Source organism: Equus caballus, chromosome 15 (assembly GCF_041296265.1).
Source record: "Equus caballus isolate H_3958 breed thoroughbred chromosome 15, TB-T2T, whole genome shotgun sequence".
Classification (NCBI taxonomy): domain Eukaryota; kingdom Metazoa; phylum Chordata; class Mammalia; order Perissodactyla; family Equidae; genus Equus; species Equus caballus.
Window position 1 is genome coordinate 45,067,279 of NC_091698.1, and position 20,543 is coordinate 45,087,821.

General features: G+C 47.0%; 2 protein-coding genes across 10 annotated transcripts in view; one reads left to right on the forward strand and one right to left on the reverse strand.

Moving 5' to 3' along the window:
• Positions 1 to 831: 831 nt before the first annotated feature.
• Positions 832 to 2,872, forward strand: LOC100058847 (N-acetyltransferase 8B). 2 transcript variants are annotated; one of them, XM_014731092.3, is made up of 3 exons: positions 836 to 1,235; positions 1,345 to 1,516; positions 1,844 to 2,872. In XM_014731092.3, exon 3 carries the CDS (start codon positions 1,921 to 1,923, stop codon positions 2,623 to 2,625), a length of 705 nt encoding a protein of 234 aa, XP_014586578.3. In that variant the 5' UTR covers positions 836 to 1,235; positions 1,345 to 1,516; positions 1,844 to 1,920; the 3' UTR covers positions 2,626 to 2,872. The 2 variants fall into 2 exon arrangements, with proteins under 2 accessions (XP_070091432.1, XP_014586578.3); XM_070235331.1 differs by having other exon boundaries at positions 832 to 1,516.
• A 9,030-nt stretch (positions 2,873 to 11,902) lies between these two features.
• ALMS1 (ALMS1 centrosome and basal body associated protein) overlaps positions 11,903 to 20,543 on the reverse strand; it is a 249,616-nt gene continuing 240,975 nt past the window's right edge. For all 8 annotated transcript variants that reach the window (XR_011425978.1, XR_011425977.1, XM_070235326.1 and 5 more), the window contains 5 exons: positions 20,036 to 20,265; positions 19,121 to 19,304; positions 18,130 to 18,193; positions 13,101 to 13,200; positions 11,903 to 12,060 (listed from right to left, as the gene is read on the reverse strand). Coding sequence is in view for 6 of the 8 variants with exons in the window: in XM_070235326.1 (XP_070091427.1) it covers positions 12,016 to 12,060; positions 13,101 to 13,200; positions 18,130 to 18,193; positions 19,121 to 19,304; positions 20,036 to 20,265 (623 nt within the window). In the remaining 2 variants the exon portion in view is untranslated. The remainder of the gene's footprint in view (positions 12,061 to 13,100; positions 13,201 to 18,129; positions 18,194 to 19,120; positions 19,305 to 20,035; positions 20,266 to 20,543) is intronic.

Genomic DNA, 20,543 nt, shown 5'->3' on the forward strand with positions numbered 1-20,543 from the left:
AAGGCTCCCCTTCTCTCTGCCTTGCTCAGTCCTACCCCTCCTTCTGGACTCTGCCCCAGGGTCCTCCCCTGGATGCCCCCAGTACACTGTCAGGGCCGCTGAAACATCTCCCGCCCAGCCATCCCCACAGGTGTGAGAGGGGGCCACACGTCCCCCCATCACTGATGGCTTCTGAGGAGCTTCTTGGAGGGAAGAACCTGCGTCTGCTCAGCTCTCTGCTTGACCCCCACTGCCCATAGGGTGCCGGCCCCCAATGAGCGCTGGACAGAACCAATGCCTGATTGTAAAGCTGGTCATGGCTTCACGAAGCTTTGACAACGTAGAGCTGGGTCTTTCCTGGTCTGTGTGTGAAGGCATGCAGGAGAAATGCAAGCTGATTTTGGAAGGGGAGTGTCCTCTCCCCAGCTCACAGCATTGAGGTTCCACAGAGACTAGATTTTCCTGTTGTGTTTGGTTTATGTCTGTTTCAGCTACTGCTACTACTCAGTGCAAACTATTTAACAACTGTTATGGGACACGCTGGAGCAAGGACCAGAACAGACACCAGCTGCACACTGTACCCATGTCTGTCAGCTCTGTGTCAACATTGTAGGAGCTGAAAGGAACATGGCACATAGTAGGTACACCATACATAATAGTACCTTGAATGAATGAATGAATGGAAGTGGAGCTCGGTGAGATAAGTGCAGGGAACTGCAAAGGATCAATTATTTTGGAACACTTGAGGCCCAGGCAGGGAGAAGCCAAGCTGTGAAGGACCCAGTCTGCCCAGCCAGGCGACATGGACTCTGGCCTGTGAGGACAGATCACAAGGAGCAAGGTGCATTCCCCAGGCTCCTAGGAGCTGAGGGGAGGGCCAGAGGGTGGACATCAGGAGCACTGAGGGGCCAGGTGGGCGATGCTCCAGGCTGGAACCACCACGGGAGGAGGGGTCTAGACTGTCCACAAGAGCAAGGACCCTGAGCAGATCAGACCCCGCTGCCCCACTCCAGGCTGCTGCCCTGATGGTGACAACGGTGAGTGGAGGATGGGCTCTCTGCTCTGTCACAGCCCAGCTCCTTGATCCTGGCTTTATGATTATCAAATGTCCACGAGCCAGCCAATGAGGTGGCATCATGGACCTGCTCCCCAGAGCTAGAGAGTTTCTGAACAGTCTCTCCTGGATGCTGGTTGGATTCTCAGAGCAGTGGCCCAGCTGAGGACGCCTTGGACTCTCAAGGACCTTGTGTGAGCAAGTGAGAGAACGTGGGTGGAAGGACAGTGCTCTGAGAGTGGCCTGGCCCCAGACCCTGCATGGCTCTCAGGGCTGGGCCGTTTTCAGTGTTTGCTCTTATGCCACCACAGCAGCCTGAAAGTTTGCAACAAAGGTGGAAGGAGCCTTTGCTGAAACTCGTACTTAGACACAGGAGATTCCTGAAATGTATGGTTCTTGGAAAGGAAACAAAAGGCAGGGGACATGTGGACCATCTGATAACCGGACCTGCTGCCCCAGTGTATCAAGAAGCTGAGAGAGCCAGTAAGAGGGGAAGGTGGGTGGAGGGGGGCATTGCATGTTATTTCATTAAAATCTCAAGAAAGCCCAAAATGTAGGTTTTATTTTGCCCTGTTCTACAGATGAAGACACAGAGCTAGGCAAGATATGTGACATGCCCAAGGGCACACAGCTTGAAAGGGATGTAGCCAGGCTGAAATACAGTCTTCTGAGCCGACTCCTTGTCCCAGTGGCCCTGGCCCATTTCCTCTGGGGCAGGAGCAGAAAGACCCACCCTGCAGCAGGGTCTGCCCTGTCCCTGGGAGGTGGGAGACATGGGGGCACTCACATGGCTTCCTCTGTCCTCTGCAGGGCTGCCTGGAAGGTGTGCAGGGACACCTAGCCCACTCTCTCTCCACTGACTTGCAGACTCAGACAAGAAGGCTGCCATGGCTCCTTATCACATCCGCAAATACCAGGAGAGCGACCGCAAACGTGTCCTGGGCTTGTTCTCCCAGGGGATGGCCGAGCACGTCCCTGCCACCTTCCGCCACACCCTGAAGCTGCCGCCAACACTTGTGCTCTTGCTTGGGGGGCCCCTCGCAGTGTTCCCGGTCTCTGGGTCCTGGCTCTCAGCCCTCGTAGCCAGCCTCACCCTCCTCACTACCCTGTGGTTTCTTGCCAAGTACAGTTGGACTCAGCACACTGTCAAGGCTTTACAGACAGACTTGTCTGACATCACCAAATACTACTTCAGTGAGCGTGGCTCCTGCTTCTGGGTGGTTGAGTCCGAGGGGCAGGTGGTGGGCACGGTGGGAGCTCTGCCTGTTGAGGAGCCCACGCTGCAGAAAAAGCAGGTGGAGCTGCTTCGCCTAAGTGTGGCCTTGGAGCACCGTGGTCAGGGGATAGCGAAAGCCCTGGTCAGGACTGTCCTCCAGTTTGCAAGAGACCAGGGCTACAGTGAAGTCGTCCTCAACACCACCATCATGCAGTCCCCTGCCCTGGCCATCTACCACAGCATGGGCTTCCAGGAGACACACCAGTCCTTTGCCTTTCAGAGCTTCAGGCTAATGGCTATCCCGTTAATTCATTTCATCTACCACCTGCCCTCTGCTCAGGTCTCTCCTGCACCGGGGCAGGGAGGGGGCCCCTGAGCTGTCTCCTGGTGCACTAGTCAGGGGAGGACCAGCTCTGCTTCAGGAACAGGCCAACCCTGGAATGTCACTGCGACAGCATAGTCACTGCTTCCTGTTCATTCACATAGAAATCCTGCATGGTTGGGGGTGGAGTGGCTCTGCTCCATTCAGTGTTTCTGGGGTGCCACTGGTTCATTTATCTACTGCCACAACAACGCGGCACGTAAAATTCTTACGAAATACTAATAAACATGTCTTTAGCTCATGAGTCTGTGGGTCAGCATCTTGGCTGGGCTTGTCTGGGCAGCTCTTTGGTGTCAGACAGCCTTGTTCACAGGTCCTGGGTGGGCTGACGTGACAGACAGAGTGGGCTGCTGGCTTGCAACAGGCCAGCTCAGCATGGTTTTAAGGTCATGGCAGTTGAGCAAGAGCAAAGCAGACTCAAGCCAGTGCTGGTTGCAGCTTCTGCAGGTGTCCCCTCTGCTGACTCCCAGACTCGGGGGAGAGAAGTGGACCCACTGCTTCAGTGAGAGGAGCTGAAAGTCTCGATGCAGAGGGTGTGGAGAAGAAGGAGGCCATCCGTGTGCTATGGCGTCAAGGTCTCTGCTGCTAAAGGGGAAGATGGCAGCCAGGGACGGAGTGTGGGACTTGGAGAGGGGCATGACTGAGAAGAGGCACCACCCACATCCCACTGCCAGACCCCAGCTTGTGGCCACGAATGCCTGAGGGGACGCTGGGAAGATGCGTATACAGCGAGAGGAAATGGGATAGGCAAGGCCCCGGGTCTGCCACACATGTGACCGCACCCCTGTCCCCAAATGCTCAGAGAGCAGATTTCCACAGGTGCCTCAGGCCTGACCGCTGGGCCCCGGAAGCCTCTGACACAGTGGGAGGGGGGCTGGTCCAGGCAGCACCGTGCACCCTTTCCAGCTAGGGCACCACCTGCACTGGCTGAGCCCCCACGGAGTCTGGAGCCTCTCCCGGTCCCCCAACCCACAGGCTGAGTCCCAGGGTCTGGTGAGTCCCCTCATGACCCAGGAGGTCCAAGTGCCCTTTCAGTCTGGAGTTTGGTGACACACACAGTCCCCGCTGCTCATTGCTTTCTTCTCTGAAGGGTCAGCCAGGCCACAAACCAGGCCCAATCCTGCAAACTGGCGCTGTTCCAGGCACACTTCACCTGGATGGGGACCTGTCACCAAGTCATGGGGTGGCTCCAAACATTCATGTTTTGTTGTCCAAGACCGCGGCCCTCACCTCTGTCCCCTCCTTTCTGGTCACTTTCTCCTCGCCCTTGGGGGTCCCGAGTCCCCTCTGCCAGGCCATCTACCCCTCCAGGCCTGTTGCCTTTGCACCTTCCCCTCGTGCTTCTCTGAAGACGCCACCATTCCACCCAATCACCTGTTCAACTGCGCCCCTGCTCCTTTCAATCCAGCTTGTGTGGCTCCCCGGGTTGTGGTCTAGCTTTTATTGACTGTTGGGGTCTCAGGCCCAGGATGTCTGAGGGGGGCAGCAAGAGCCAGGCGCCAGCCTCTGTTGCTGGCTGCTCCTTCCTGGTCTCCTGGGCCAGGCAGGCAGCCCCTCTCAAGGAGCTTCCATAAGCACCCACTGCTACTGGAGCTGAGAGGCTTACAGTGGTCCTGATGGTTTGAAAGTTTTCTGATAACAATTGAATGCTTCTACTAATCCCAGCAGACATGGAATATGCCCTTCAGGGGCTTACAGGCCAGTGAGGCCGAGAGACCAAGGAGAGGCAAGTTGGGAGATCTTGTCATAAGTGTGTGGATGAGGGAAGTCCTGGGCACCAAGGAAGGACATCAAAAGGACACCAACCCACTCATCGTTGGAGGGCTTCCCCGAGGAGACAGTGCTTCTGCTCCTGAAAATTCAGAACCAGGAACGGAGCTTGTCCATGCCCTGCCCAGATCCCCTGCACTCACTTCCCCCACACACTGAGCTTGTGCTGGGCCTTTCACTAAACTGAAGCTCTCTTTCTGCTTGAGGCCTTCGCCCATGCTGTTCCCCGTGGCTGGTACATTCTCCTTCCACCTCTCCCACACTCATCCTCTTTGTTGGTCCAGCTCCTCCCCTTTCAGCTGAGTGGTTGGACAGCAAGCAGCTCATCCTGTGTTTATTTTGGCTGTTCATTCTATTTAGCACCTTGCTACTCAAGGGTGGGCCCCAGATCAGTAACACGATATCACCTGGAAGCTTGTTAAGAAGAAGTGTGAATATGAAGCTTTTACGCTGACATGATTAATATTAGCATATTAGTATTAATCCTGGACAGTCTCTTCTCAGTGCAACATGGTGGCCAGCCTCTCTGACCCTCTGGCTGCTGCTCAGGTAGAGGAACTCAGGGGTGCCCTCTGCTGGTCGGTGCTCCCCATTGCCTGGTTGTCCCTGATGAGGTGGTGGAGGAGCTTTATCAGCTGGGCCCAGAAGGCAGGCCCACCCTGGCTGGTGACTCCTGGGCTCATTGTCCCAAACCAAACTCACACTCACTGCCAAAGGAGTTTTAAGCAGGTCTTTCCTAATGAATCAGGTAGGGGACCCACAGCTGTCCAAATGAACGCACCTGTGTTTGTGAATTTGCAGGAGGATACTGGGTCAGGAGAGTGGGCCACAGGAGCCAGCCTGGTGGCGTTCACGCACTCCACTTCAGCAGCCCGGGGTTCGCTGATTTGGATCCCAGGCACGGACATACACACTGCTTATCCAGCCATGCTGTGGCCAGCATCCCACATATAAAATAGAGGAAGATGGGCCCAGATACTAGTTCAGGGCCAATCTTCCTCAGCAGAAAGAGGAGGATTGGAGGCAGATGTTAGCTCAGGCTAATCTTCAAAATAAAAGGAGAGTGGGCTACAAGAACAGGAAGTTAAACTCCAGCTTCAGAGTGAGGCACCAGATATGACAGTTAACAAATTTTATCATGAGATCTGAGACCCAAATGTTGAAATTCCAAAGAAGATTATCAAGACAGTGTAGGGGGTTACCAGGGGCTAGAAATGGGGAGCGATGGCTTCATGAGAGCAGGTTTCCTTTGGGGTGATGAAAATGTTTGAGACTCGATATGGGTGGTGGTTGTACAACGCTTTGAATGTACTAAATGCCACTGAATTGTACAGTTCACGCTAATTGTGTTATGTGAATTCACCTTTACAAAAATTAGGGGGAAAAAAGTTTAGATGGCTCTAAATCTCAAAAGGAAGATGCGGAGTGTTGGAGAGAGCAAAGATGCTGAGAGGTTTTCATTGGGAGAGTTGCTGCCATGCCATGAGTCAGCCCTCACCACACAGACTTGGGGAGGGACGGGCCACCTTTAACCCCAAGCTGGCTGATAGGAGATGCCTTGAGGACACCTGTGTCCCCTCCTGCTGAGGAGCAAGAGCACTGACTCCTGAGGAATCGGAAAAGTTACAGTGGGCGCCTACCTTCCTGGAATTTTGGCAGAGGTAGGATGTTGCAGGCTGTGTGTGTGTGTTTGTGTATTAGAGAGGGAGAGAGAGAAAGAGGGAGAGAGACAAAGGATGGGAATGGAGGGGTTGGGAGAGGAAAAAGTGCCTTCCCTGCCTGGGGCTACGGGCAGTGTGTCCTGCAGGCAGAAGGGAGGCAGTGGCTTCCAGGGAACAGAAAAATGCATTTCCAACTTGTGCAGGGACCCCTTGGGCAAGTGTAAGAGGGTGCTGGTTTGCTAGAAAGTAGGAAGGAAGGGGGACAGTGAGGATAATTCTAGAAGTCAGTGACTGGGACTGAGCAGTAAGAAAGCCTAGAATGCTGACTCCAAACTTCCATTCACCTTACTTCAGCTAAGTACTTTGTAGAATTTGATGATGAAGTTTAATTTGAACTTGGTAAAAATTTAAAGACATTAAGGTTTCCTTTATGTAACAGTGTACTGGTTAAACTAAAGTTGGTTTTTGTTTTGCCCCGTGCACGCTCTGCCTGGTGCGCGAACGTGTGCCCATGTGAGTGCGTGGGTACGTGAGGAAGGTCTGGCAGGTGTGCTCCCTCCACCTGCTCCAGCTGCCCTCCTTCCTCCTCCTCTTTTCCTTCTCGAACTCTTCTTGTTTTTTTTTTTTTTTCTTTAATTTAGGTAAAACATAAATAACAGGGGGCCAGCCCTGTGGACAAGTAGTTAAGTTTGCATGCTCCGCTTTGGTGGCTCAGGGTTTTTTTGCTCGTTCGGATCCTGGGTGCGGACCCAGCACTGCTCACAAAGCCATGCTGAGGTGGCGTCCCACACAGCAGAACTAGAAGGACCCACAATAAGAATATGCAACTACGGGTTATGTGTGTGTATATATATACATAGATTATATGTATATATATAAAGGTTAGCTCAGGTGCCAACCTTTAAAAAAATGTGCTTTAAAAAATGTAAATAACATAAAATTTACCACCTTAACAAGTTTTAAATGTACAGTTCAGTAGCATTAACTATACTCACAATGTTGTCTAACTATCACCACTATCTATTTCCAGGAGTTTGTCAACACTCTAAACAGAAACTCTGTACCCATTAAGCAACAACTCCCCATTCCTTCCTCCTCCTAGCCCCTGGCAACTACTTTTCCACTTTCTGCCTATTCTAGGTACCTCACTGAAGTGGAAGCATACACTATTTGTCCTCTTGCACCTGGCTTATTTCATTTAGCCTGTTTTCAAGGTTCATCCATGTTGTAGCATGTGTCAGAATTTCATTAACTTGTGAAGGCTCAATAATATCCCGTTGTATGTATATGCTACATTTTGTTTATCCATTCATCTGTTGATGGACATTTGGGTTATTTCTACCTTTTGACAAGAGTTAATTTGTTTTTAAAACCGTCTAGGAAAAAACAATATTTAACCTAAAGTGAGGACATAGTGAATTTTTAATTGGGAGTCGTTATGGGGAGGAGGTCATGAGTAACTTTTTTGCATGTATTATAAACTAGGCCGTTACTTTCTGAAAGAAATCAGTGTGAAAATGCTCATATTTGTACACCAGGGATAACCTAATTTAGATTTTGCTAAATATGAGTCTTGTTATAAGAAGATTATTTTAGGAACAACTATGAAGGAAATATAGACTTGTGAGCAGGTGGCAGACTGGGGTTTTAAAACCAGCAGCTGACTGGACACAATGATGAGACATCTACTTTGAGTATTAGAGGAAATTAAATTGGGTGCTGCCACTGCAGGTCAAGTCACCTAAAGCTAAGGTTAGAGAAGGACCACAGGGGAGAGCAGAACCTAAGGGTTCCTCTTGGCAGCCAACGTCTACCCTCTGGGGAATCTTAACTCAGTGGGGCCAGGGCAGCCAGGGAAGAAGGGCAACTGTTGCTTGAATCAGCTGCCCAGTGAGGTAGAGAAGTGCCCATGGCTTGTGTGCCTAGGAAACAGGAGCCTGGAGCACCCTGATGGGGTGCTGGGACAGAGGCCTACTAGGAGAAGCCCAGGGGCTCCGGGGAGCGAGGCTGGGTAGGAAGGTTTGGGCCAGGGGAGCTCTCACCATGGGGCATTCTGAGAGGTGGGAGGAGAAGAGGAGGTGGTTTGTAAGTTGGATGCAACATGGGCGTTCCCTTTCCCCCAGCCACTGCAGACATGAGTGGCTTCTCCTTGGAAGCACCAGCGGGCAGCCTGGAGCCTTGATGAAGACGTTGGGTAACCTGGGGATCTTTGAACTTGAACTTCAGTTGTTGAACATGAACTCTAGTTGGATATGAGGGACTCTAGAGTGGGGAGGGGAAGCTGAAATTGTAGCCCACACCTGCCTGATGAGACACAGACAGAAGGGTGAGCAGGAGGACAAACCTGCCGGAGGCTCTAGGCTGCCTGCCCACGGCACACACTCCTTTTGTCTGGGGAGATCACACAAGCCACCCCTTCTCTCCTACTGCTCCCTATGCAGCCTGCCCCTCATTGTCTTTCTCATTGCACACTTTCAAACTGCTACCTTGTGGGTTTCTTTTGCTTTTTATTTTTGCTGAGGAAGATTCATCCTGAGGTAACATCCACTGCTAATCCTCCTTTTTTTTTTTGCTTGAGGAAGACCAGCTTTGAGCTAATATCCATGCCAGTCTTCCTCTATTTTGTATGTGGGATGCCTCCACAGCATGGCTAATGAGTGGAGTAGGTCTGCAGCTGGGATCCAAACCTGTGAACTCGGGCTGCTGAAGCGGAGCACACAGCACTTTAACCACTTGGCTACGGGCCCAGCCTCTTGTTTGTTTTCAACCAAATAGCTTGATTTGCATTCCCTGCAGTTGGAGAGGTTCAGTGGACTCACACCAGAGAAATCTAGAGGGTGGGCATAGGTCCTAAGCCGGCTACGGCCTTGGGGTTGGCCTGCCCTCCCAGAGTTCACCAGGAAAGAGGATGCACATGTGTTTTCTGAGGACAGATTTGGGACACGCATTCACACGCAAGAGGTTGGCATGGAACTGTTCTCAATCCTGCCCAAGAAGACGGTCTTGGTGGAATGCCTACTAGACACCAGGTTTGGGGAGGAGTAATGGGAGGAAAACCTGCATCACAGGAGCTATGGTCCAACATTCCAGGTGGGGGCCTCAGAAGAACCCATGGAAGCACCCAGGAGAGAAAGTCCACTTGAGACAATGGACTGCCAGGGCCAGAGAGCATGGAGCCATGTTGTAGCCTCCACCCAACACAGACACACACACACGCACAACAGATGTGTGCACACACAGAGGTGGGTCAGAAACCCTCCTAAGCTGCTTGGGGAGGAGAGATGCGTCAGCTTCCCCAGATGGTGCCCAGCAGGGTCCAGCCGGGGAAGAGAGACTTTAATTCTAACTCAAGTTGGGAGTTTTGATTATTATTAGGGACTGGACACTTTTACTTGAGTGGAGGCTGGATTTTCAAGGAAAAGTGAGCATCACAGAATGTATAATCACCTAAAAGTGACCAGAACAGTCAAGGGATTACCTGAGTTCTCATCTTTAGCATAGGGGAAGGAATCGCCTCCAGAAAGCAGGCTTAAAAGGGGCAGTGAGAGACAAAGCTGGGTCCTGGCATTTATAGCAGCACTGTTCATAAGAGATAGAAACTACGTTTAACTAGTTATGAATGCTTGTTCAACAAACTGCTTACTGTAGGATTAGAAAATAGTAGGCAGTTTTTTAGTCCAGCCCCATCCACCCAATGGTCAGTTGAAGTTCTGGACTTGGCCTATCTAATGATTGGCCAGAACAATCAATTGGGATACAAAATGCATTGGTTTGTAGTTAGAACACTCTGCCTTCTTCATACATGTCCTCACCCTATAGTGTGTGTGCCCATTATCACTGGAGGCCTTTGTGGGGTGCGAGCAGAGGCAGAAGCTGCTCTCAGGGAAGAGGAGTGGCTGAGGGGGCTGGAGCCTAATCTCCAGAAGAAGAGGGCAGTGGGTTCTCAGGTTAGGTGTGAACTAGATCTAGAAAAAGCAACTCAAGAGTGAATCCCCATGACAGGTCAGAACCAGGGGCAATGGTTCAGCCTGGACCTGGGCTTTTTGCACCTATGCAAGAACAAAAACCAAACCAAAACAAGAGGCTTAAGGTCCTGCCAGGCACGGGGAAAAAGCACTTAGAGAGTAAGGTCTTGGCATGGGGGTTGGGTGTGTGTTGCTGGTGAGGGTGGGAGAAGAGCAGCCTGATGGCTGCAGGAGTGGCAGCATGAGGTGGGGATGCCGTGGCTTCTGCCAGGTGCTCAGCCTGGACCATCCTGAGCTCTTGGGGGCAGAACAGATTCTGGGGGAGGTGCTAGGATTACCTGTGAGGCCATTGCTTGGGTTCTGCAGGCAGCACTCAGCCAAGGAAAACTGCATTGTGAGAACTCTCAGCACCCCTCCCCCATGCTGGGCTTTGATTTTACACCCCGACGGCGCCAAGGGCTGGTGGCTCAGGGAAGTACTGTAATAATATGAAAGTGAGTCTGTAGATTTCTTGTTTAAACAAACCTAGTGGAGATGCTACAGGTTCTCCCCAGGGCACCTGTAGTAGCATTCTCAAGAAGATGTGTTCTGGCTGGGGCTTGGAGGAGCTGTGGCTTCTCAGGCCCTGAACCTAAATGCTCTGGGAAGATGCCTGGATGACACAGGCCCAGGCCTAAAGAGAATCACACTCCTCATTCCTAGGTGCACTCCATCCTGCCCTAATTTCCTTGCAGACCCAGGTTTCTAGACAACTATCACTTTCTGTTTGCTTTCTGACTAACAACTTCCCACAAGACATGTAAACAGTCACACAGCATTTGAAAGCTGAAAGGGGGGTTAGATGTATTAACTCTCTCATTTTATAGGTAAGCTGGCCCAAAGTGGTTAATGTCCCAGAAAGAAAGAGAAGAACTAGGAGTCGACTTCATGTACCGGGGTTCTTTTCTCTGAGCCTTCCTCACAGCCCCCTTCTGGGTTAGGAGGGGAGCCTAGGTGGCACCATTTGAAAGCTCTGAGCTGCGCTTGTGGCAGAGCCCACTTTTTGATACGGCCTCTCAGGAAGCCTTCTGGGGAGGCAACTGGCCCCTACTGCCCTGGTGGCGCTTCGCTGACTTAGAACGAGACTCCTTAGCACCTTCCCCTCCTCAACTTTGGGCCTTAGCTGTAATATCCAGGCCACAGGATTATGTGCTTTACGTACATTATCACATTTATTAACTCATGGTTTTCAGAGTGGTTTTCCAGGTTATATACATTGATTCCATGTATGATGACAAATGGCCTGAGGCTTCAATCCTGAAAACTTGAGGGTGGGTGGAGGAAAATCCACCAAAGGCTAGTGGCCTTTCTTCACAGCCTACAAAGCAAGCCCCTGGGGCAGTTGGAATAGGCTAAGAGGAGGCTCTGGACCCGAGGTGCCTGTGTCTGCCAGGAGTCTCTGGGCACACCCAATGAGTACCCAACCAGACATCCTCTCCACAAAGCCCACGACAGGCTCTTGCCCCATCATGCTGTGCTCCTAAAGAAAGGCCACATTTCATTCTCACAGCCCATTTCCCTCGTTGATGCTTTTAGATTGAGGCTCCCCACACCCCTCAGGGAAGATGCTGCATAGCTCCCTGCACATCTCCAGATGGGAAAGAAATGACCATCTGTTGCTTGTTTTACTATAAGTCAAACAGAAGTTATTTATTTTCTAAAAGTATAAAAACACATACAAAAAGGGACTCATTCTCAGCTAGAATTAAGAGATAATATCACTGTAACAAGCATCCTGGAGGGCAAAGCCACTGTGGTGAAAGTATTGCTCCCAAATCATTACTAATCTTAATCACCATTTTGCCTCGGGTTCTTTAGAAGGTTACTACTTCTAAATTACACGTGGACAACGAATTAAGCTTTATTAAACCAGACTCATAAAAGTAAGAATTGTGATTCTCCAGGTTGCTAAAATATAATTCTCAGGCTCTGAGGAAAATAATCTTACGTCAGTCCCAGGGAACTTTTCTCCCCAGCAGTTGATTGGCCACTTTCTGTGGAAGAAAAGAAAGGCAGGAAAGAAGTCAGACACTCTCCCCACCAGAGGCAGACAGCCACTCCTCACCCACAACGTGTTGCTCAAGACACCAGTGTGGTGGTGTTTATCTTCCCCAGCTACAGAAACTATGGTAATTATACAAAAAATACTTCTTGAAGTGTTTAGGAAAGATGATCTACAAGCAATATCTATTGTTTCTATACAGATACAGATAATCTATAATCCTGATAGACCAATCCATCCATCAGTTCACAAACACATAAGCATAATAAGAAGCCTGGTCTTGTGATGCTGACACACCAGACAGTCCAAGCAGAGCCTGGGAGGGAGCCCGGCCCAAGCTCTGTGGTATGCTCCAGAAGCAGCTCTCCAATCCCACATGAGTTTAGTAGGAACTGTCTTTTGGTTTCTGACTTTCAGAGTCCTCTTGAAGTGAGGGGGTGGGAAGAAAACAAGAACAGTGAAGATAGGCACAGAAGCCACTGAGAAATAATGCTCAAGGAATTAACTGGCAGCAAGTCCCCCGGCCTGTGAGGGTCTGGGGCTTGCAGCACCACTGAGTCCATGGGGGCCATGGGGAGGAAATGGTGGTCGCTTTGAGGCTCTGACCCCCCAGGGTGCCAACTCTCATGTTACACTTGGACATTTTCTAGTTTATTTTAAAAGTGCCAAAAGTATATGATTTACCCATAAGGGGCATAAAATTACCATCTGGGACTCTGGAATGAAAGCCCAACAATTTTGATAGATTTGGTCATTTCCACCATGCCATCTACACTGAGTCCTGAGTCTGAAATTTGCTTTCATTCCAAATGTATACCTGGAAGATGCCTTCCTTAGATTTGCTGTTTTAGATTTTTAGATTTGAAATCTAGTGACAGGTGCCCTTACCTTCCAAATTTTAGCAGTGGTCCAATGTATTACAAGCTTAAGTTCGCTCCCTAAATGTCATTAATTCAAACAGGTCAGATGTGTTTCTCTCAATTTCTCTTTCCCCTGATAAACCTGATCAATCCCGCTCTAGGATTGACTGACCTTTTTAAATAGCTGGGCTCGCAGCCGGTATGATTTATATTCCAGTCTCCTCTTTTCCTCTTCTCTCTTTTTCTGTACTTCTGGAAGCTGCTCATAAATCCTTAGAAACGGCACCAGTGGAAAGACAAGCAGCAGTGAGGTTATCAGGCTACAAAGGCACACGATCTCTTCTCACCACATCTCCCTGTGAGGGGACTGAATGCCCCTCACAGCCAAGCCCTGGGCTGTGTCGTGCTCAGCTTCCTGTTAGACACTTGGACAAAAAAACCCCTGGCCTGGGGTGCTCATGTCTGAACGAGGAGACAGATAAATGACAGCATCATAAAATCGTGCAAAGAGGGGTTACTTCTAAGAAAGGGGTGGACAGGGGGTGAGGACGAACTGCTTCTCACTCCATGTGCAGAAATGCACAGTTTTGATGGAAGATAATGAACACGCATTACTACTATGCCTTTAAACACGAGGGAAATAATGGGAAAGAAAAGCATAGTCATAGTTATAGCTACAAAGTACTACACAGAGTTACAGGAAAAGAAGAAACTTATTCTGACTGAAGGAGTTCAGGGAAGACCAGAGAAGAGATGAAGCTTGAAGTGGGTCTGGAAGAATAGTTAGGAGCAGAAAAGGGATAGAAGGAGAAGGGAGTCCCGGTAAGAATGGCGCCCAGGCTTCACAGAGAGAACTGTAGGGGAGCAGGTGGGACACAGACTGGGTGAAGAGAGGTCGGCTGGGGAAGGTCTTGTAGCCATGTGAAAACCTTGGGCTCTGTCCTATCAGGGATTGGGTGCCACTGATTTTAAATAGGGAGGAATATGATCAAACATGCATTTGATAAATACACCGTACTTGGAAACAATCTAAATTTCCAACAAAAGAACAGTTAAACAAATTATGGAATATAATGGAATTATTATAAAGCCCCCCAAAAAAAGATGTTTCAAAGAATTTTCAATGATATGGGAAAATGTTCACAATATAACGTTGAGCAAAATAAAGCAGGTTACAGACCTGTATATACAGTACGATCAAGAATTTGGGGGAAAAAAGGTGTGTGTTAATACAGGTCTCTGCAAAACCCTCACTCCTGCCAGAAACAGGACTAGTGTTAGTTATGTTTAGATAGAAAGACTATCAGTGATATTTATTTTCTTCTTTCTAGTTTTCTCTATATTTGCCAAAGTTTTCTAAAATCTGAAAAAAAAAATCATTGAAAATGATGTAGAGGCTCTGTGGAGCATAGATTAGAGAAGATACAAAGCAGAAGCAGGGAGAACAGCAGTTCTCTGTGACTGGAGTCTAGCCCTCTTCAAGGCAGTGAGGAGAGTGGGTTCCAGAGCAATCAGGAAGCCAAGTCTCCAGGACGTGCCAGCTGGTTGCATGTGCAGTGATGGGTAACATGGCTGGAGGTGATCACTCCCCGCTTTCTAGCCTGGTGAGAGGATGGCTCCAGCAAGTGTGAGAGTGGAAAATGGGGAGTTCCATTTTGGACACAGAGGAGATGATCACTAACTGAAAACACAAAAGTGAAGGTCAGGAGAGAGACCAAAGAGAAACAAACATGCATTTTTAAAAGTCACTGTTGATGAAACTCACAATGAGATATCACCTTGCATCTGTTAGAATGGCTACTGCCCAAAAAAAAAGAAAAAGAGAGAGATAACAAATGCTGGCAAGGATATGTATGGAGAAAAGGGAACCCTTGTGCACTGTTGGTAGGAATGTAAACTGGTACAGTGTCTATAGAAAACAGCATAGAGGTTCCTTAAAAAATTGAAAATAGAATTACGATATGATTCAGCAATTCTACTTCTGGGTACATATCTGAAGGAAATGAAATTACTGTCTTGAATTGATATCAGCACCCCCATGTTCACTGCAGTATTATTCACAATAGTGAAGACATGGAAACAACCTAAGTGTCCATCAACAGATGAATGGATAAAGAAAATGTGGTATAAATAGATAGAAACAGATATATAGGTAGATAGATATAAAGAAAATGTAATACACACAGACACAATGGCATATTATTCAGCCATTAAAAAGGATATCTTGGCCAGCCCTGGTGGCCTAGTGGTTAAGTTTGGCGTATTCTGCTTTGGCAACCTGGATTCAGTTCCCCAGCGCAGACCTACACCACTCGTCTATCAGTGGCCATGCTGTGGCAGCAGCTCACATACAAAATAGAGGAAGATTGGCAACAGCTGTTAGCTCAGGGTGAATCTTCCTCAGCAAAAAAGAAAAAGGATATCCTTCCATTTGCAACAACATGGATGGACCCTGAGGGCATTATGCTAAGTGAAGTAAGTCAGACAGAGAAAATCAAAACTGTATGATCTCACTTATATGTGGAATCTAAAAACATCAAACTCACAGAAACAGAGAATAGAATGGTAGTAGCCAGGGGCTGAGAGATAGGAGAATGAGATGTTGGTCAAAGGGTACAAACTTCCAGTTATAAGATGAATAAGTTGTGGGGATCTAAGGTACAGCATGGTGACTCTAGTTAACAATACTATGTTGTATACTTGAAAGTTGCTATGAGAGTATAACTTTAATGTTCTTACCATAACAACAACAACAACAAAATCATAATCAAGTAAGGTAAAGATGTGTTAACTAATCTTATCGTGGTAAACATTTTGCAATGTACACGGGTATCAAATCATCACTTTATACACCTTAAACTTACACAATGTTATATGTCAATTATATCTCAGTAAAAGCTTGGGGAAAAAAAAATCACCATTAAAGAAGGGATAACAAAAGCCACTGGAAAAGAAGAGTTATCCAAAGGGGAACATGTGGCATGAAGAGAAAATCTGCTTGGACCAGGAAGATTATATTCTAGGGCTGGAAAGCTGGGAGCCAGTCTAATCAGAATAACCTAAAATCACATTTTGTAAATAGCTCCTTGAAAGCAATTACTACATATTATTGCAGACAAAGACAGTACATATTATTGGAACTGTCTGTCCATTCGTTCACAATCTGGAGTCAATTATACATATAAAATAAATGTTTTCTAAAACAAAAATACTTTAGTAAGAAGAGTGGCACTGTTCACATATTTTGCAAATCTCTTTAACGTCTGGTTTAATGGAAGACAGCTGGATTCTTTCATCTGCTTCTGTATTGTCTGTTGTTATATGTTTGTTCTGGTTAAAGTATACATTTAAAAGAATCCAGTTTACACACATATGTAATTGGAAAAGGGAGGAGTATATCAAGATTCTTTTCAGATAATTGCTGATTTTCTTGATACTACACCAAAACAAGTGGTAGTTTTTAAAAAATTAGTTACAGTGTGGAATCTGAAACCATATCAGTGAAGTTTTCTAATCTATTACACAAACAAAGTACATCAGTCTACCTTGAACTTTGAATAAATATTCTATCCATGTCTGATTTTGTAATACCATGCAACAGTCATTTGGAAAATCCTGGTCCAGTGAATTAGGCAGATCTTCCAAATGCTGACATATTTACTTATATAATATGAAAAACATCACATTTGTTAATGTCAGCACTGATCTCATCAGAAAAGTCTAAGTACTGGGAGGTAATCAAGCTCATACTGGTAGACACAAGTTTTCTAGAATTCTATTCCTTGCTTGAAAACTCAAAATTTCTCTTTGGCAATAAATACTGTCAGCTGTTTTCCTTGACGTGATAGAGTCACTTCTTTATTTTCAAGAAAATGTCTATCATAAACCCAAGTCGGAATAATCAGTTTATCTGTCATTCCTTCAAGTAAAAACTGTGTTGCATGAAAAAGGCAGCCAGGTCAGCTTGCTACACAAACCATGCTGTAAGTGCCTTTCCTTGAACCAATCATCTATCTTGGAATGCAGTGGAAGTGCTTTATGTGTACTTCCACGATGCTGCTGGCATGTGGCTGTGAAGAATACAACACCTCCTAGACCAGCACAGTTTGGTGCCACCGTCTCAGATAGTGCTAAGGTACCAGCAGTGTTACTACTCCTCCCATTACTTTTGCATCATCAGTGCAAATGTCAACACAGTGAAAAAGGGACCTAATATCCTAGTTACATTTTGAAATTTGTTTTGACCTGGCAAATCCCCCGAGAGGGTCTCGGCAACTTCCAGAGGTCCATGGACCGTACTTTGAGAACCACTTGACTAAAGCATCCCTTTGAACTTCCTATAAGGAAAGGGTTTACTAAATGGAGAGTAAAAACAAGATTTCAAGAGGAATGCTTAAATTACCTAAGATAAATTGTTTTCAAGCACTACGCTGACTATAAAACTGTTCTCATTAAGGGAGGTCTCTAATGAGCCCCTAAAAGGTAACCTTTAACTTAGTTATTCCATGGCATTCTCATGATCAATATATGCTTATCTCTAATTAATGAATAGCTAATACACGCAAAGGCACAAAATTTAAAAAGGTGAAAAATTAGTCTTTCTCCTACATCTGTATCCCAGTCACTCAGTTCTTCTTCCCAAAGGCAACCACTATAACCAGTTTTTTGGGTATCCTTCTAGAGATATTTTATACATATAAAACTATATGCATCTATAAAAGTACAAATACTTCTTTTTAAAGACTACAAGTGGTAGCAGTGTACACACGCTTCTGAAACCTGATTTTTTTTTTTAAAGCTTAACTTAATGTGTCTTGAAGAGTACTTCATTATTTCTAACTGTATTGGATAAATTTCTAGAAATGGGATTGTCTAGATAAAGGGTAAGACCCCAAATAAATACTTAATTTTATTTCAAAATATTCTTTATTTATATTTAGGTTTCTAATAAAGATGAGCCTGCCTAAGGTGTGCAAATTAAGGGGATTCTTTGTATCTTTTGTGTATAAGTCATCCATACCATGCTATCTATTTTTCTTTTCTTCTTTAGAGTCATAAGTGAGAAACTACTTTCACAACTCATTTTCTCATAATGTTTTAACTTGAGCATAATGCCTTTATTCTGGGGGCAAGCCAGAGCTCTTGACCACTTGGTGACCTGATTTATACTTTTGTAATTACTCTTATTCTTCTGGCCTTACCGTTTAGACCTCTGAATCATTTCCTTCTTTCCAATAGGCCTGTTCTTCTGAGCAGCCATGAAGCCTAAGCAAGAGAAGAAGGGGTTTTCAGTGGATAGCAACTTAATAAGGAGGAGTGTGTTGCTCAAGAGCTGTGAGAGCTGCTAGGACTTGGTGCCCCTACCCTGAGCTGGCCGTGCTGGGTAGCGAGCAGTGGCCGAGGCCAAGGCCAGTGTTAGACTATGGTGACTGTGACAGCACCCTAAGGCTCATGAAGACACAACACACTGTGGCATAGACGAGACAGTGTGAATTGAAACACTGACCAGTTTATAGGTAAGGCTGTGATGAAAGCATTAGGTAATACTTTATAGTTTTCACAGCTTTCGTAGATTTTATTGAGAACTTACACCTGGCATAATTGTAAAGCACACACACTCTGGAGCCAGCCCACCTTGGTTCAAATCCCAGCTTATTAGATGTGTAATCTTGGGCAAGGTATTTAATCTCTCTTTGCCTCAATTCTCTCATCTGTAAAACAGGCATAAGAACAGTATCTACCTCAGAGAGGTGCTGTAACCATTAAACGAGAACAGTGCCTGGGCAAAACAAAAGGGCTATATAAGTGTTTTATTATTATTATTATCATCATTATTGCCACCCTATGAGGTAGACAAGCCTGGAATCAGCCACATTTTTAAAAGAAAATCATGATTACTTGCGCAACTAACTTGCTCACGGCCACAGAGCTGGTTTATAAAAACACTACTCTCATTGCACACTCTCATCTTTAAGACGTAGGGACAGGGCAAGAGTAACTGGCCTTCTTTGGATCACGAAAGTGCTGAGAGCTAAACTGGCCAGGTTCTGCTATCCAAGGAGACTGACTCTCAGCAAGCCAAAAGTCACTTTCTGTCCATGTAACCGGCCTGACATTGAGCAATGCTCCCTGGCATGAAGCAGACCTTGCCCTCTCTAGCCAGTGACAGGAAAGTGAACAGGCAGAGTGTACCTCTCTTAGGGAGCGGGCACATGGGGTCCCGGTAGCCCTGCCGTTCCCTCACAGCGTTGAACAGTGCCTCCCGCTCACTCTGTAACATGTTCTGCAGCTTCCTCTCCTGGACTATTAACTTCAGGCGCTTTATCCGCTCCCTAGAGCGGGAGATGAAGTCAGGTCTGTGAAGCTGAAGTGACTCCTGAGGAGAAGAAAACGCCCCCGATCTCACATTAATGATGCAGTCTGTTCTCCAAGGGCCTAGAAAAACAGTATCTGCCCAACGGACCTGGAAAGCCTGTTTCTAAAGTGCAGAATGTATCTAGAGTTAAAGAATAATCTAACAACTCTCTGTGGGGGAGAGCTCCAGTAGGGAAATCAAAGGGATCAAAGAAATGCCTTTGGAATAAGCCAAGAACTAAGATTGCAGCAATTACAACTCCCCTAAACATCGATGGGACAGAGCTCGGCCCATTGTGCTATTTTAAATTTCCCTTCAAACAAATACCTCATTAAATAACATTTCCTTTAGCTCCCAAGGTACATATAAAGAAGAGACTTAGTGTCTTTTAAACTCTGGGTCAAGCAGGAATAGGAGTCATGTAAACAGAGGAAGAAATATGAGGCTGACACACATCAGGCCTCTGGAGCACTCCACATGTGCATATCTACAAACCCAATGAGCAGTGTTACAGCATCCTCCCTTCTCCTGCCTTGTCCCCAGACACTGAGGGTGATGCGTGATTTAGAATGGTTAACAGTAAGGCAGCCTTTGAGTAACGATGAGAGTGAGAACAGATGAACTGCGGAGATGCTAGAAAGGCGGGTGGTGTGATTGTCCTTTGGAGGCCAAGTCATAGATCTAACTTCTTTGTATCTCGCCCTTTCTTCCCTCTTAAATATATGGCTAAAGTTAACTCAATGTCATTGTACCTGTAGGGTTGCTCTCACAAATGGCCTCAGCGGATCTCTGCCTGAGCCTGCTAGTGACCCATGGTTGTCCATGTGCTGTCCCTGCCAGTTCTGTTCTCGTAATGGCTCCCTCCAGGGTTTGGTGCTGGTTATTGGTGCAAACCAGGAGATACCAGGGCCACGAAGCTTGGGCAGGTTTTCCTTCTTAGGACAAGACTTCACATTTTCCACAGGAACAAACCATGAAACTCCTGTAGGAAATATTTTTAAGAAAGACAAAATATTTTTCATTTTTCTCCCCAGAGATGTGCATAGCATGGGTTCTCAGGGGACTGGGCTGTCAGGAAGGCACCAGGATGCCCTGGAGATTGCTTAACCACAGGCATGACCCTAATTATAGTTCCAGATACTGCGAAAATTTGCCCAGGTGGCGCTGGGGCCCGAGGGTCAACACAGAGTCATCTAGAAACAAAGAATCTCAGCATTGCAAGAGACTTCAAATTCACTGGTTTTTCTGTTACAGAACAGG

What these genes read in the sequence shown, in the direction of transcription:
- LOC100058847 (XM_070235331.1), top strand. Translation starts at nt 1,921, where the DNA reads ATGGCTCCTTATCACATCCGCAAATACCAGGAGAGCGACCGCAAACGT.